Raw genomic sequence first — 16,288 nt, forward strand, 5'->3', positions numbered from 1 at the left:
CACGGTCAAGGGTTCTGCCAATAATCTCTCTCCACAACCGGCAAACTAACGAAATTTTGCGATCGGTGGTGCCACTGGGAGAGCATCTTGGTTTCAAGAGTCTTTGGGCTGATTTGGTATTGCTATGTTTTGAAAAAAAATTGTTTTTGTTGTGATGTGAGAATAAATTTATTTTTGCTGTTTCATGTATTCAGCTTTTTTTTCATTCAAAACTGTGAAAATAAACTATTTTTAAGTGTTTACCAAACATCTTTTTAATATCAGTTTTTTTTTATACGCACTTTTTATAACAGCATCTCAGTACCGAACCAGTACACCTTCATCGCTTTCACCTTACATATATATTAATACAAAATTTCGAAGGAAAGACCAATAAGTCGTTTGGGGAGTTCCAAATGAGGTATGCCAACTTATTTTTCAAGTACTACACATCTTATCGCAGTTATAAAATCTTTTGAGGTTTTGAGAAAGATTCGGTAGTACCTACCCGAAATAAAATTTCGGTAGAGATTCGACAAATCCCCAACAAACTTCAAGAAGAAGGTCCAACAACTCTCTACTGAACGGCAAGAACATTCAGCATGCCAGTGACAAACATTTTGCGCGACAAGCCATGATTTTCTCATAAAAAACTCGAAAATCTTCTACTTTAAGCATTACATGATAATCCATTACTCAGTACTACGGTTTGGTAATATTCCTCTTTATTTATAAGTGAGAGGTCTGAGATTTGAATCTCGTGGATGGTGAATTCGATACCAAATTAGATTGTCCATTATGTAACTTAACCGAATTTCCCTCTCCTTCTAGTGTAAAATATATCGTTGTACTAAAAAAAAACATTACATGATAATCCAAATCTATAATTAGTCACAATCCAATCTCAAAATCAAAGAGTACGAATTTAATTTAGTTATATCTCGATGTGCTTAATTGTGCTCGGCCATTAAGGGTGATTGATCCCCAATTTGATTTGGAATTAAAATTCTAAAATTATGTTTAAATGAGAAGAAGTTGTTGGATAGAAAGAGATTTCGTGGAAGTGTGAATAGACACTCCCTTCACGTTTCAACATATGCAGTTTCTTTTGATTTTGCTTGAGCTATGTTATGAACAGAGTCATAGTCGTTTGACCAAAACAAATACTGAGATATTGACGAGGACAAAAAGATGGAGAAACATATTATTTTCTATGCCGACATGCAGACATTTTAGTCCACATTATTTTTTGAACACTACGTAGTGTTTACATCAATATTTTAAAAGGTAAAGGCATAAGTAAGGTGTTTTATGGGTAGTTCTATCTAGGTAAAAGTCTTGAGGCGTGAAGCAAAGCCTCACGGAATTTAGATTTTTTAATATATATTATACATGTAATTGTATGTATAATATAATACTTTATAGAACAAATTAATCAACAATTAAACAAGCAATCAAGACCAAATTGATATTAGAATACTAAAAAACTTACGTGAATTTTGAAACAAATTGTGGGGGTGTGGAGAATTTTGAAACAAATAGAAGTATGAGATTGTGGTAAAATTGAAATATGGAATTGGGGATTGGGAATTTGATTTTAAGATCTTTAATTTAAAAATAAATAAAAAATTTAAACCACTCTCCCTCCCTCCGCTCACACATTTTCTCTCACTTTTTCCCTCTCTCCTTCAATTTTAAAGACAAAAGTAAAACATATCACATATTTCGTGTGTGGGCATATACTAGTATTAAAAAAAAAAAAAAAAAAAAAAAAAAGGTTGATCTATACAATGTCATTTTGGGTCAAGTCTTAAAAAAAACTTTCTTTTTCTTCTTTGCAGCTGTCTTCTTCATGAAGACGCAGCCACTACAACAGAAAGAAAATCAGATGACAATCACTGCAGCAGGAAAAAAAAAAGACCAGAGGGCAGAGCCTTAGAAGCCCAGCCTTTGATTTCAAGGGGTGCCAGCAAATTTCAGGCAAGGATTTTGGGCACCTCAAGATGCCCTAAGGCGTGCCTCGACCATGTCTAGGTAAGTTTTCGCCTACTCTTACCACTGGGCAGTTGCGATTTTACTCCCACCCCACCTCCAAAGTTGACTAGGCGTACCTCGGGGTGCGTTTTTTAAAACAGTGTTTACGTATAAAACTTGATCACTTATTTATTTATTTTTTTTTTTTATGAAAAATGTATTTTAAATAAACCAATTTTTGTTTAATGGTACATAACATTCAAACGTACTAAAAATTCATATAGTTGAGCATCAAAATAAAAAATTAATAATTGTGGAAATTAAATCTAACAGTTAAAACAGTCATCACATTCATATATAGCATTGAAACATGCTGAGAATTCTGCAGCATGAGAAGTCGGGGGATGTTCATACACATTCACATGATATCAGTCTGACTTTTCATTTCCTACTGCCTGACCTTGAATCTGCAAAACCAAACCCGCCATGTGCGATTTCACGGCAGAAATAAATGGATAATACATGCAGAATTGCTGGAGCATGGAATGATAAATTATACAAGAAATTTAAAAATTAACCAAGTTATTATATTTTAGAATTTTAATCACCGGAAGGAGTTCGAGCGTTGCTGGAGGAGCTCTAACGAGAAGCCGACAATAGGAAAAACGGAAAAAATAAATATAATGATTCATACAGTTGGGGGAAAAAATGATGACATAGATCCTTAGAAACTAAATAAAAGTACTTAACAGTTAAGTACTTGAGCTGATTCTTCTGGTTCAAACAAACGAGACAAGAAGTTTTCCTGGACATACAAATTAATCCTTTTGCCATTAGAGGCTCTCCGTACTTGTACGGTACGTAAACACAATTCCATGCTGATTAGCTTGAGCTGTTGTGCCTATAAACTTTTAACCTTCTGAAAGAAAGGCGGGCGAACGAAATCCTCATGCTCGGTTTTCGCTTGTTCTTCATCGATCTATTGTTTCTGAGAACACAAACATCGCCATTGCATACGTAACGTTTGTTTCGGTGAGAGGCTTCTGAAAAGCAGCTGAAGATGTTTGGGAGAAAATGCAGAGTCATTGAATATACAGATAAGACTGCTAAAATTTAAACAACACAGACTGATAAAGTTCTCTCTTTATTTTCTGAATGCATACTAACGGACTTATATACATGAATAGATTATAGTATTGGTCCCTCTGTGCACATATTACATGTCCTAATTAATATAATTAGGTATGAAAAATAATAAATAAATAAATAATTAGGTCAATGTTGGATGGCTCTTCATCTAATTTTAGCAACACACCACACGGCACACGGTTGATTGCCATCCTCAAAATTCAAACAAATAGTTTTCCACAGACGTGTTGGTCTCATCTCCTCTCAAACTCTCTCAAGTCTTGGGTGTCTTGCACATTGTTATTATTATTATTATTATTATATTATTTATTACAACCATAATTAGAAAAATAAATTGGTACTGAACTCGCTATTCATGATATTCACGTTTAAAATCTCTCAAAAAAAACAAAATATAACACCATTGTATTAAGTGACTCACCTATTACTAATTGGTTTTGAGTGTTTGTAATGAGTTTTGAGTATGTTTTATTCTAAACCACTGTTCTAAAAATCCCCGCATAGCGCCGCCTAGGCGCTAGGCTGCTGGCCACCATCCCGATTTATGCCTGGCATTTGAAAATAAAGAAAGGGCACTTAGCCTGCTGAGGAGCCCACCTAGACCGCCCAGACCAGTTTAGGTTGCGACTCACTTAGACAGAAAATAGATAACTTTCATTTTACATTTTTTTTTTCAATAAATTGTAAAAGACTTGTTGAATACTTAAATGAACAGACATTACATGCTTGTTCCCCATGTTTTCACTATGTTCCAATACTTCATAATATATATGTCATTCTATTTTGTAGTTTATGATGTAATTATGTATATTTTAAGTATAAAGAGACACTTATTTACACAAAATATAATAGATTTACTTAAATCCGCTTAGTCCGCCTAGGCCTCACCTAGCCGCCTAGGCGCTAGGCCCCAGCCCACCGCCCGATTAGTGCCTAGCGCCTTTTAGAACTTTGTTCTAAACTCTCAAGACGTGATTTTTACGTCATATGTATTTATATATTTCATATGATAGCACATGTATTAAACAATCTTAATTTTCTGTATTGTGTTTCTAGTATGCAGAAAATGAACTCTTTATATATTGGCTCTCTTGGTTTTTGCTAATGTTTATTTATATTAAAATATCACCGATCGACTTTGTCCTTTTTCTCTTAACTGCATAACCGGAATGGTAGAGTGTTGATAATGAATATCATAATGATGAGAGGAGGGATTTTTTTATTTTTTATTTTTTATTTTTTTATTTTATTTTTTTGGGAACAAAGGCAACATATATTCAACCACAAACATTACAGCACAAAGGGCCAAAATATATAACACAAAGGCTCAAAAACAAAACACATAAACAAAGAACAGTAGCCCAACCAAAAGTTCAGACCAAAACAAAAGAAAACCCAGAAACTTCTGCTTCCGTGCATCATCCACCACCACCGCCACTGCAACCACCAAAAAAGCAGCTGTGCGTGTCGATCCATCCAAAATCTTGCTCCAAAATAAACCATGCCTCATCTATACCTGCAACCAAATCCAAGCTTCACTCTAAACATAGCTACAGACCACCAAGAACCTGTAGCCAACTGAAAGAAGCTCGTGGGAGTCCACGAGCAACACTGCCAACAAAGGCAGACAACAAAGAGAGGGTGACCGTGCAAGGAACACCCAACCCAGTGGAAGCACCAGATCGATACACACCCACTTAAAACACCGCAACAAATCGTGGTCAAAGGTGACTGAAGCTCGGAAATTGGATGAAGATGGATGGGAGACAGTAGAGGGGAGAAAGGAAGGCAGATCAGCCAAAAAAACCCAAGGAAGAAAACAGCGGATGGAAGAAGAGAAAGAGAGGAAGAAAAAAACAAAAGAAGACCCACTGATCCCAGCTGTAGCTAGGATCGACAACAACAAAAAGGGACTCGATTGGGAACCACTCACACAAAACGGTGAGAATCACCCTCAACCAGAGGGAAGGTCTCTCACAGGGAGCACCTCCACACGTTGTTAGCTTATTGGCTAAAGTTATGTAGAGGAGGAATTCTACATGAACTTATAAGTAAATTGGGTTACTCTTGGAGCAATAAGACTATTCCAATTAAAATACTCGTGAAGAAAGAGTCGTAATAAATGTAAAGAAGAGAGATCTACCACCCAATAGCAAAGGGTTTGAACCAAGAGATTTCCATATGAATGGGCTCATATTGCCAATTGATTTTTATGGTAGAACCTCAATTCCACGTCACCTAATTTATGTTGTCCATATGTGGACGTTTAAAAATACACCATATGTAAAGTAATCATTCTCAACATGTTTCTCATGCTCCTCTCGCAATGTCTCTTCTCTCATGTATTTATCACGTTTGAATTGTCTGCGAGACTTTTAATTTGTCTGTGTCACCCTAGTCTTTAAGACATGTTATTCTTCTCACCTGGCAAGTCTGTTAAGTTTTTCGTTTAAATTAAAACAACTTATATATTACAAGTAAATTATTACATGGCATTTCGTACTAATAAAATAAGATATATTGACAAAACTCAAACATAGTTTAATTTATAAGCGCGAGAAAGCTATCGTGACTAGATATCTTCATATACCGTATAAGCTGTTGTCATAAATGAGAGTTTTGAGTCGTGACCCAATGCCCACCCTCCAGGAACTTTGCCCCCACATCTTCCAACCACCCAATTTCTAATATCCCCAAGCTTCACAAAATTCAACCACCCCATTGATCAACTCTTCTGAAGGAATCGTATCGTATTCTAATTATTTCTCTTTCACAATTTTAAGAGTATTTTTTTGTCGATCAAAGTAAATTTCATTAAAAGAAAAAACTAGTACAGAATAACGACAACCTAAAGGAGTCCAAGGTGGCCAAAAAAAAGCTCAACTCCACAAAATAAAAATTATAATGAAATAGGCTGAGACATGGCAAACATCGCGGTAGAATGAGCCATGGCAACTTGCAAGGTCTGATGCCTTCCAAGTTCCGAGTTCAACTTTGTTATTGCTGCGCTTCGAAGAATCAGCCGTTACGGCATGTTTAAAATTTTCAAGCACTTAAAAGAACATATTGAACATCTATCAGTAACTGGCTCGTAACTCAGATGGTTCAAAGCATTCAACAACTCTGTTCAATTCTCTAAACCGTCAGCTTCCAACACAATAACTAAAGCCCTGGGTTTCAGCAATGAACATTACAACAGAATTTTGAACACAAAATAGGCGGAACGAAAAACAACTCGTGCCATCGCTTCCTTCGGCATCCAAAACAAAATTCAATAGAAAAGTCAATCATATCATCAAACACAATTGAAACGATGATAATTTACTAGCTGAATTCATAGAAGGATTAACCATATAACATTTTCCAGAATAAAGTCATAGACTCAACAACAGTTAATAGTTATCATACGAAAAGCAACCACAAATTTGGGGCTACTTTGAGCCGCAGTATGCAGTAGCCGAATTTGAAATCCAAGAAGAATATATACCTTTCATGCTTCTTAAAAGTCTTATTTACATAATGCAGAATTGACAGCATCAGAATTAACCGAATGTGTTTTCACCGCTGTAGGTCATGTAGAGGAAACCATCTTCGTCTTTGTTTTCCTCGTAGATAGCAGACATCATAGCAGCTGTAATACCAGAAACCCAAATATGCGTTCAGTTATAGGGACCGACATGTTATTTCCAGTATACATAAAACATTTTTGGAGTATTATTCTCACCAGTGGGTGGCAAAATGTTCTTCACAAATATAAATATGGCCTTCTCGGCACTGAGCTTAATCCTCTTCCGGACCACATAAACAAACTGCCCAACAGTCAAATCAGCAGGAACCAGATACCTGTTTCCATCATTTGACCATTACAAATAACCAATTCAATGAGATGACGAAAATTACAAAGAATGTTTTACAGATAGTGAAAGAATACAAATCAAGTTAACAATATTTCAGCTTCAATTAAGCGTAGTTCTTCTTAATCATATTGCTAGCATTATGATTTTAACTCATTTTCCCATTAACTACTTTAACCGTACGGTATAACTCGGGAAAAAATTATTATCAAGCTATCAGGCGAGAATCTGTGAGGGCAAGGAATGGTATGTACGGTTAAGTTTAAGATCAACGATGCATTGCCGGTGGTCTACAGGAATCTCACACAGAATGAAAGAAAATCTCAGCAGCCACACAAAATAATATAAAGATTATAACTTCTCAGTTTGGTCACATCAGTAACTGAAGATAAACCAACTGTAAATACATATACTCAACACATACAAGTGCACAGACGTGTATTCTTATGACATAATGAATTTACAAAAGTATGTCCACACAGTCCCAAGTGTTAAAAGACAGATGTTTTCGAAACAATAACATTCTGAAAAATTGCAGGGTGCCTGAAAGCAAGGCACACAAACACATACACTTATGTACTTCAAAATGACAACCTTCTAAACGTTGCAGAATGCTAGGAAGTACACCACACGTAAGAAAGTGAGTATGAAGCCTTGACCTTACCAAAGAAGTGTGTGCAATTGAAAACCTTATGGAAAATTGCATAACACAATCAAGCAAGCCTCACAGAGTTATTCAAATAACAGGAAAAAACACAATCAAGAACAGACAAAGTATAGAGAGACTATGAAATATAAACAGAGACTGACTTTTTCTTGTCAATGTCTGGTATATCACTTCTTTCAGCCTTCTCCACAATAACCTACACACACACACACACACACACACACAATTAGAGAAGAATACAAATGTTACATAATTAAATAAGAACCGCATACGACATAAATCACAGGAAAAAGGATCTTAAGAGTGTGATTATTTACAAGGCACAGCAGTTCAAGTCCAGAGCTAAATGAGTTTTACATGGAGAACTTATGACCCTTGATGAAGCTCCTTGAGAGAGGCACAACTCAATCACAAAAGCATGTGCTATTTTGGTAACGTTCAAGGCTAAAAATAGCTTTTTGGAATTGGATCTGATTTTTGTATTAATTAATATCTTCAGAAGTTAAATTTGATAATTTTCGAGAAAGAAGTTAAATTTGACAATCACATTGTGTTTAGGCTCTACAAGGCCTTAGCTTTAACTGCCTTCAGCATTGATAACACTGGTTCTTGATGGACTAGAAATGATACTCAATATTCATACCGGAATTCTGTCAGGATACTTCTCCCTGATCCGAGCAGCTTCTGCCTGCCGCCTTTCTGGTACCAAAATGAAGATAAAATGAAAACGTAACAAACAAATGAATAACTTGCAGAACGAGACAGTTTGATGCTGTCGTTCCATGACCATTCCTAAGCATCCAAAGATAAATAGCTAAGCAAGCGACACTCTGCGTGGTTTGTTACTTCATACGCTTACATTTTCGTTCCCAGACTCCAATAACCATTCGTTTTCACCTGCTCAAAATTCTCACTTTTCATGCATACTCACCCTACAACTAATTGAATAAATTTATGACAAAGGAACGTCACACAAGTATAATTTACAGATTCACACTCAAAATAGAAAGGCCTACGGCAATTTAATCACATAACCAAAGGTAATATTCGTACCATCTCAACTAAATCTTAAAACACCAGTAACCCAGATCATATAACTAATGATTATACACAGGAAGGACCAAGAATTGGGGAAAATAACTAAATTTCACATAAACCCCAAATCAAAGAGTTTTTTTTTAACCTAATTGAATAAAGAACACAAATTTTCAATTAATGGTTCCTCTTGGGGAAATTGCAAGATACATATCGATCAACAAAATTCAGGGTCACTCAATCAAGCTCAATCACAATCACATCACTGCACATAACATCAGTACTTGTTTGTGTGTGTGTGTGTGGAGAGAGAGAGAGAGAGAGAGAGAGAGAGAGAGAGAGAACCGAGCGGGTGTTCGAGCTTGAAGGAGCTTTTGGCCATGGAGGATTAGGTTTGACTGTTTCTATAGCACTTCTTGAGTTACGGTCAACCACCAAAAAAAAAAAAAAAAAAAAAAAAGAACCAAATTAGGGTTTCAGATCCAAAACGAGGGTAATAATAAAAATCACAACCAAAGCGCCTTTTTTAATATAAGCTTCTTACCAGAAGATCTGAATGAGAAAGGAACAAAATTTGGGAAGGAGAGAAGGAAGGAGAGAGAGAGAGAGAGAGAGAAAGTGGAGAGGAGAGAGAAGCTTTGTGAATTGGGAAAGTGAGATGATAATACTCAAAAGAAACAGATCGTGACTCCACAACCACCTTCACCGACATCGCCCTGCGGCCCAGGATCAAAATGGTTGAGTTCCATTTGAACTGGGCTACACCGTAGTGGCCCAAGTTTCCTTTGACCGAAATTACGGATTGGAATTGACTTGCTCCTTAAGACCTTCTGTTCCCATCCTTCCAAGTTCTTGGACATAAGTGCTTTTGTTTCAAAAGCGCTTTTGTTTGGGTGTGGTAGGTGAGATGGGCACTGGGCGCTAGTGCGCTTAAGTGCTGTACATTTTAAAAAGTCCTTCACTTTTTTTGTTTTGAAAAAAAACAGATGATTTCTGTTAGAAGCATAGGCTTAAACTTTTATTTTAATCTGGACATGTGAGATCCGACCTACTTTAAAACAAGAAGAGAAAAATAAACTTATTATATATTTGACATACATCAATTCGTTTCTTTGGATTTATAAATATAGAATTTAACATTTTTGCATGGAATTTTTTTTTAGAATTTAGGACCACTAATTCATAAGTTCACATAACATTTAATATGTTAGTGAGAATTTCAAAATAAAAAATACAAAAAAACCTCAATCATGAGTGGCCACAAGCGTCATCATCACTATCGCGGATCCCGTCACCACCACATGCCGTTATGGCCCCTGTCATTGCCACAACTATCATTGCTGCTACCACCACCCACTAACATTATCGTCGTCGCCACCTCCACTGCTATTATATTTCATAACTGTTATCTTTCATTTATATGTTAATGAGTCTTATACACACATTAAATACTGTATTCAAATTTCATTGTTCTTTTAGGGCATTTCTAATCCTCTCTATCTAATATTTTATGGGCTATTCCTTACTAAGATGACGTTAGTCTTTTGAGACTTGGAAATCCCTCACCAAACATACCTTAACAAAAATACTTGGTTCCTTACATGTAAAGAGTCATTCCTCTTGACATGACGACATGACATCATTTCATCGTACAAATTTCATTATATAAGTCATCCATTCTCTTTATCTTCATATAAAGATCATGTCTACAAAAATTGATATAACTTAGAGACCAATTAGTCATCCATATATATTGAACAAATCTACAGTTATTGTAACCAATAATATCCTTATAATTAAGCATCGACTTGATTGATTCATAACTACACTGAATGATCACCAAGTCGAATAAAATTTTCCCGAGAAATAGCTTGGTTTGAACATACAACAATTAGCATTTCACCAACATATAACCTCCAAGTGTGTTTTTTCACAATCCAATGACCAAATATGTGTTTAATTAAAAGCTGAATCATATGTACACCACAAGAGACCTCTAAATCAATTAACAAAAAGCACAAAGAAAACCCATCTAATGACTCGAATCTAAGTCCTCTCTTCTTCCACCTCCTTATCAGAAACAGAAGGTGGCTCAAACATGCTAAACACCCTATAAGCTGAGATCACAGCCAATACAAGAAAGCAGCAAAGAGCCAGGGCATGGAGAACCTGTGCCACCTTCATTCTGTTTCAAAAGCGCTTTTGTTTGGGTGTGGACGTGTGGTAGGTGAGATGGGCACTGGGCTGTAGTGTGCTTAGTGCTTTACATTTTTAGAAGCCCTTCACTTTTTTTTTTCTTTAAAAAAAAAAAAAAAAAAAGATGATTTCTGTTGGAAACATAGGCTTAAACTTTTATTTTAACCTGGACACATGAGATCCGACCTACTATAAAACAAGAAGCAAAAAATATACTTATTATAGATTGACATACATCAATTCTTTTGTTTGGATTTATAAATATAGAATTTAACATTTATGCATGATTTTTTATTTTTTTTAATTTAGAACCTCTAATTCACAAGTTTACATTACATTTAATATGTGTTATTTCTAAATTTCTATAAGTGAGAATTTCTAAAAATTAAATTTAAAAAAAAAATAAAAAAATAAAAAACTCAACCATGAGTGGCACAAGCATCATCATCACCATCACGGATGCCGTCACCACCACATGCCTTTATGATCCCTGCCGTTGCCACATCCACCACCGCCGCTGCCACGACCCACCATCAGTATCCTCGTTGCCACCTCCACTACTGGTACATTTCATAACTGTTATCTTTCGTTTATATGTTAATGAGTCTTATACACACATTAAATTCTATATTCAAATGTCATTGTTTTTTTAGGTTAACCAAACAAGAAAAATTACAAATTATGGAAAAAATATATATATATATTTTTTTTATTTCCATTGCTTTGGAATTCCTTAGTAATTCTAAATTTCCTCATCCAAACACTATATTAAGGAATTGAGACCAAATTAATAAGGAACAGACTAAAATGTTAGATAAAGAGGATTAGAAATGTCTTTTATGAGTATTACAAAAGTATTTGAGAGGGATTTGCAAATTCCTACCTAGTAGGTGTTATTTATTAATCTATCCAACATGTCTTTGTAATGCTCGTGAAGAGCATTTCTAATCCTCTCGAGCTAATTGTTTATGGTCTATTCCTTACGAAGTTGGTCTTAGTCTTTTGGGACTTGGAAATCCCTCACCAAACATACCTTAACAAAAATACTTGGTTCCTTACATGTAAATAATCATTCCTCCTGACATGACGACGTGACATTATTTCATCGTACAAACTTCATAATATAAGTTATTCATTCTCTTTATCTTCATATAAAGATCATGTCTATAAAAATTGATATAACTTGGAGACCAATTAGTCATCTATATATATCGAACAAATCTATAGTTATTCTAACCAATAATATCCTCATGATTAATCATCAACTTGTTTGATTCATAACAACGACTAAGTGATCACCAAGTGAAATAAAATTTTCCTGAGAAATAGCTTGGATTGAACATACAACAATTAGCATTTCACCAAACATATAACCTCCAAGTGTGTTTTTCACAATCTAATTATCAAATACGTGTTTAACTAAAAGCTGAATCATATGTGACACACCGACCCGGAATGTCCACTAGGACTTCGAATCGAGCTGTGCTAGCCAACACCTGAAGGTGACGAAGCCATAAAGTGTAGCGATGTGGAAAATGTGAATAAATTTAAAACTAAAAGTGCCTAAATACAAGAGTGCGCTGTGAGCAGGAATGAACCCATTTCACACGTGATGTCAGAGCATAAGTAAAGTATAGTAAAATAAAATAAGGATTATACCTCAAAGGTACTGAGATTTGCCAAGAATCCTTGTCAATAAGACAGTTCAGCTGCTAAAACCTGAAGGGGCGAAAAACAAGGGTGAGTGGGCCTGTAAATAAAGTTTTATAAAAACCTTTCTGAAAACATTGTAACCCCTCGCCGTAAAACAAGTATAGTTTCCCGAAAACCATACTAAGTATAAGTATGAAATCAAATGCATGCCGACAATAAATCCAGAAATATGCCATAATAAAATATCTCAACGGCAATATGAATAAAATCATGTGCTCAACAATCTATATTGGCACGCAGTTGGAGTCACCTAATGTGACATGTACGACTGCACCTATTGCTCATCCATCTATGATAACACATTAGTAGGAGTCACCTAATATGACATGTACGACAGGACTAGGTGTAATAATATATGCTCTAGTGTTACGATCATGTGAAGACTAGCGCTATACGCATCACCTACGAGTCGAAGTCGACTAATGTGACATGTACGACAAGACTAGCACCTACTTGGATCCAAGACGAGTGTGGGTTGCAAGGTGAACATTACGTGAAGGATTGGCCCTGGCCTGGGGCGAGCATTAACACCGGTGTAGCAATGATGAGCGAACTATATGAATATGAGCATGCCATAATGATGAAATAATTTCAATCAACATAATAAACTTACCTGAACTTACATGTGCATCCCGTAGGATCATCTTGTTATTTCACAACAGTGCAACATTTCTCATAACATAATTTAATCATGGCATAAAGTGCATGAATCAATTCAAAAGCATTTGTGAAAACTATCAATCATATATATATATATATATATATATATACATATACTATTAAAAGGAAAATACCCACTCACCTGAGGTCTGCGCTACAACTCCCTAGCACAAATATCGAGACATCATGAACGATCGGTGCCAAGAACAATTATCAAATCATGTCTCAGAATTCTTACCGATAGAACACATAACTTACATAAAACACATCCCCAAGGACGTTCTAGAATGATTTGAAACCCAAAGTTAACCATCGGTCAAAGGTCTACGATAGGGTCCACAACCCTACGTAACTCGATCCGGAAGGTCCGCACCTCGGATTTTTGATCCATAACTTCCCAAGAGTTTCAATAAGCTCCTAGAACAACATCCTAAAGTTTTGGAACGATCCAACGGTCGGATCTCTGCCAAACACAATTCAAGTGGCAGTCCACGTTTTATTTTACAAACTTACAAATCCAATTCAAGAAGCTTCGTATGTCAGATTCCCGATCCGTAAGTTCCTATGATCCTTAAATATTACGTACTATAGTGTATTAAAGTTTAGTGACGATCCAACGGTCGGATCGTCGATTGCAATAATATTCAAGTGGCAGACCTTAACGAAATTATACTCAAACAATGGAATTCCGTCAATCAGGTGTCAAATATGGAATCAGGGCATCCAAATTAACCTAGGATGGGTAGGACGGGTCTTGACCCATGCGCCAGTTTCCGGTGACTAGAAACCCACCTTTTTGACTAACTCCAAATTCTGCCAAAATTTACAAGAAGATAGAGCTCAACAAGAGGAACAAGTTTTATACCTGCCATGAAGTCCAAAAGTGGACGGAAGATGGTTAATTTCACGCGATAAAGCTGGTGGGTGCCCAAAGCTTCCCGAAGTCGATTCGTCGCCTATGATGGTCCAATGGGGTCAAGGCTGGTCGGGATTTACTCCTGGGATGATGGGCTACAAAACCCAAGTGGTGGTCTCGACCATCGCTTTGCCGATTCACCGGAAAAATGAAAAGGGTGGCCAAAGCACCATTGGTTAATCAAGGTGGTTGTTGGTTGGGTTTAGTGAGAGCTTCAAGAGGGTGGTGGTGGCGTCGAAAAATTCCACCAGAGTTGGCTGGAATCGGCGACGGAAAATGGGAGGTCGCGCAAATGGGTAGACGGGAAGAAGAGGGCTACACTCTCTCTTCTCCTAATTGGCTCTCTCTCTCCCTCTCTCTATTTTCTGATTGGTCATTTCCCTTTTAATTTGATTGGTTACAATTCCCACATGGTGGGAGTTTAATTAGTTTAAAACTAAAATTTGAGTAAACAATTTCAAACGTCCGTAACTATACCGTTATAATGCGGACTCGCAAACAACTTTCGCCTATCCGTTCGTAGCTTCAAGATCTATTCAAAAACATTAATTGTGACTTCGAACGGTCAACGAAAGTCCAACATCCTCGCCTCTAAGGACATTTTTATAAAATCACTATTTTAAAATTTATAAAACTTAAAATTAAGGACGTATTGTCACTTATGTATACCACAAAAGACCTTTAAATTAATTAACAAAAACCACTTAAAGAAAACCCATCTAATGATTCGAATCTAAATCCTCTCTTCTTCCACCTCCTTCTCAGAAATAGAAGGCGGCTCAAACATGCTAAACACTCTATAAGCCGAGATCACAGCCAATACAAGAAAGCAGCAAAGAGCCAGGGCATGGAGAACCAATGCCACCTTCATTCTGCTGCAGAATTTCCCATAGGAAGTGCAGGCTTCACTCCAAGAGACTGTCCTGTCCCCTTTGTAAGCTAAAGACACTATCTCCATCACCGCTGCCCCAGATGTGACCATTAGATAAGCTACAATCTGCACCCAAAATTTGAAACAAGAAAGAAATATATTACACAAAATGATCGATGAGACATTTTTGGTCAAATTTGAAACGTGTGAACTTGTTATTAGCATTTCAAAATAAAACTAAAGATTATACATTTATCAAATATAGAACCAATATTGTGCTTAATTAGTGGGCTAAAACATTATGATTATGCCTTCAACACAAAGCAAGACAACCAAAAGAAACAAGCACAAATTTATCTTTAAAAAACTCTATTGTGGTGTTATCTATTTTTCTTTTCCCAAAACTTTCAAGAGAAATAAGCACAAATAAAAATTTTTAAACAGACAACAAAAGGCACTAAACTAGGGTTACTTGTTTGTTTAGTGTCTATCCAGTTCTATTTTCCTTGAACGTTTGCAACCGGTTTTATCTATGCATGTTTGTCAATTGTCAAACACACACCTCCTATTTTTTGTCTAAAAGCCAAATGAAAAGGAAAAGAAATTGAATGGGGCCAAAAGGAAAAAGAAAATGAACCTGGTCAGACACAAAGAAAAGCCAAGCTTTAGTCGCAAAGCATCTGATCCATGAGGACAAAGCTGCAAGAAAAGCATAAACACCAGAAATGGTACTGATGAAAACGATATACCTGCAGATACAAAGACACTTCAAACGTCAATCAATAACTTAAAAATATAAACATCAACGCAACGAGCTTCCAGCTTAGTTGTTTAAGAACATTCACTCATGCATCCGAAGTCCTAAGTTTGAATCCCCGGATTTCAGTATCGCTTGTATCAAAAAACAGAAACAGTAATTATCCAAGTAAATGAATGGAGTTGTTACTTGAGGCCTGTGAAATTGGAGAATTTTAGGTTGCCATAGCTGGGGTTGTCTTGGTGGTTGGTGACAGTGAGCCAAATGGTTGCAATACTGAGAGGAATTACAGAGATCCTGAGGGAGGAGTCTATGAGCTTCAGCAGCATGTTTGCAGGAAATGCAAGAGCAGCAGCAACATGAAACCCTTGGCAGGCTTGGCTGGTCTTATATTATACGAGTGTGTGGGAGAGTGAGATGAAGATGTTGGTGAGACTAAGACTAAAATGGTAATGTGGTAATAAATACAAAACATTTAAGGAAGAAGTTAGATATGACTAATGTACCATTACTTTAC

General features: G+C 36.2%; 2 protein-coding genes across 5 annotated transcripts; both read right to left on the reverse strand.

The window, feature by feature from the left end:
• Positions 1–6,407: 6,407 nt before the first annotated feature.
• LOC103951372 (autophagy-related protein 8C-like) lies at positions 6,408–9,350 on the reverse strand. 4 transcript variants are annotated; one of them, XM_009362728.3, is made up of 6 exons: positions 9,203–9,350; positions 9,004–9,073; positions 8,267–8,322; positions 7,767–7,819; positions 6,827–6,945; positions 6,408–6,733 (listed from the first exon to the last, which is right to left on the reverse strand). In XM_009362728.3, the coding sequence occupies exons 2-6, from the start codon at positions 9,038–9,040 to the stop codon at positions 6,645–6,647; spliced, it is 354 nt and encodes a 117-aa protein (XP_009361003.1). In that variant the 5' UTR covers positions 9,041–9,073; positions 9,203–9,350; the 3' UTR covers positions 6,408–6,644. The 4 variants fall into 4 exon arrangements, with proteins under 4 accessions (XP_009361003.1, XP_009361004.1, XP_018503970.1 ...); XM_009362729.3 differs by having other exon boundaries at positions 9,004–9,070; positions 9,203–9,326; XM_018648454.2 differs by having other exon boundaries at positions 9,004–9,092; positions 9,203–9,270.
• A 5,345-nt stretch (positions 9,351–14,695) lies between these two features.
• Positions 14,696–16,288, reverse strand: LOC103951370 (CASP-like protein 2D1). Its single transcript, XM_009362727.3, has 3 exons — positions 15,961–16,288; positions 15,652–15,763; positions 14,696–15,140 (listed from the first exon to the last, which is right to left on the reverse strand). The coding sequence occupies exons 1-3, from the start codon at positions 16,098–16,100 to the stop codon at positions 14,877–14,879; spliced, it is 516 nt and encodes a 171-aa protein (XP_009361002.2). The 5' UTR covers positions 16,101–16,288; the 3' UTR covers positions 14,696–14,876.

This window comes from the organism of the source record quoted next, unplaced genomic scaffold (genome assembly GCF_019419815.1).
Source record: "Pyrus x bretschneideri cultivar Hongxiangsu unplaced genomic scaffold, Pyrus_bretschneideri_v1 Contig66, whole genome shotgun sequence".
In the NCBI taxonomy this organism is placed as follows: Eukaryota; Viridiplantae; Streptophyta; class Magnoliopsida; order Rosales; family Rosaceae; genus Pyrus; species Pyrus x bretschneideri.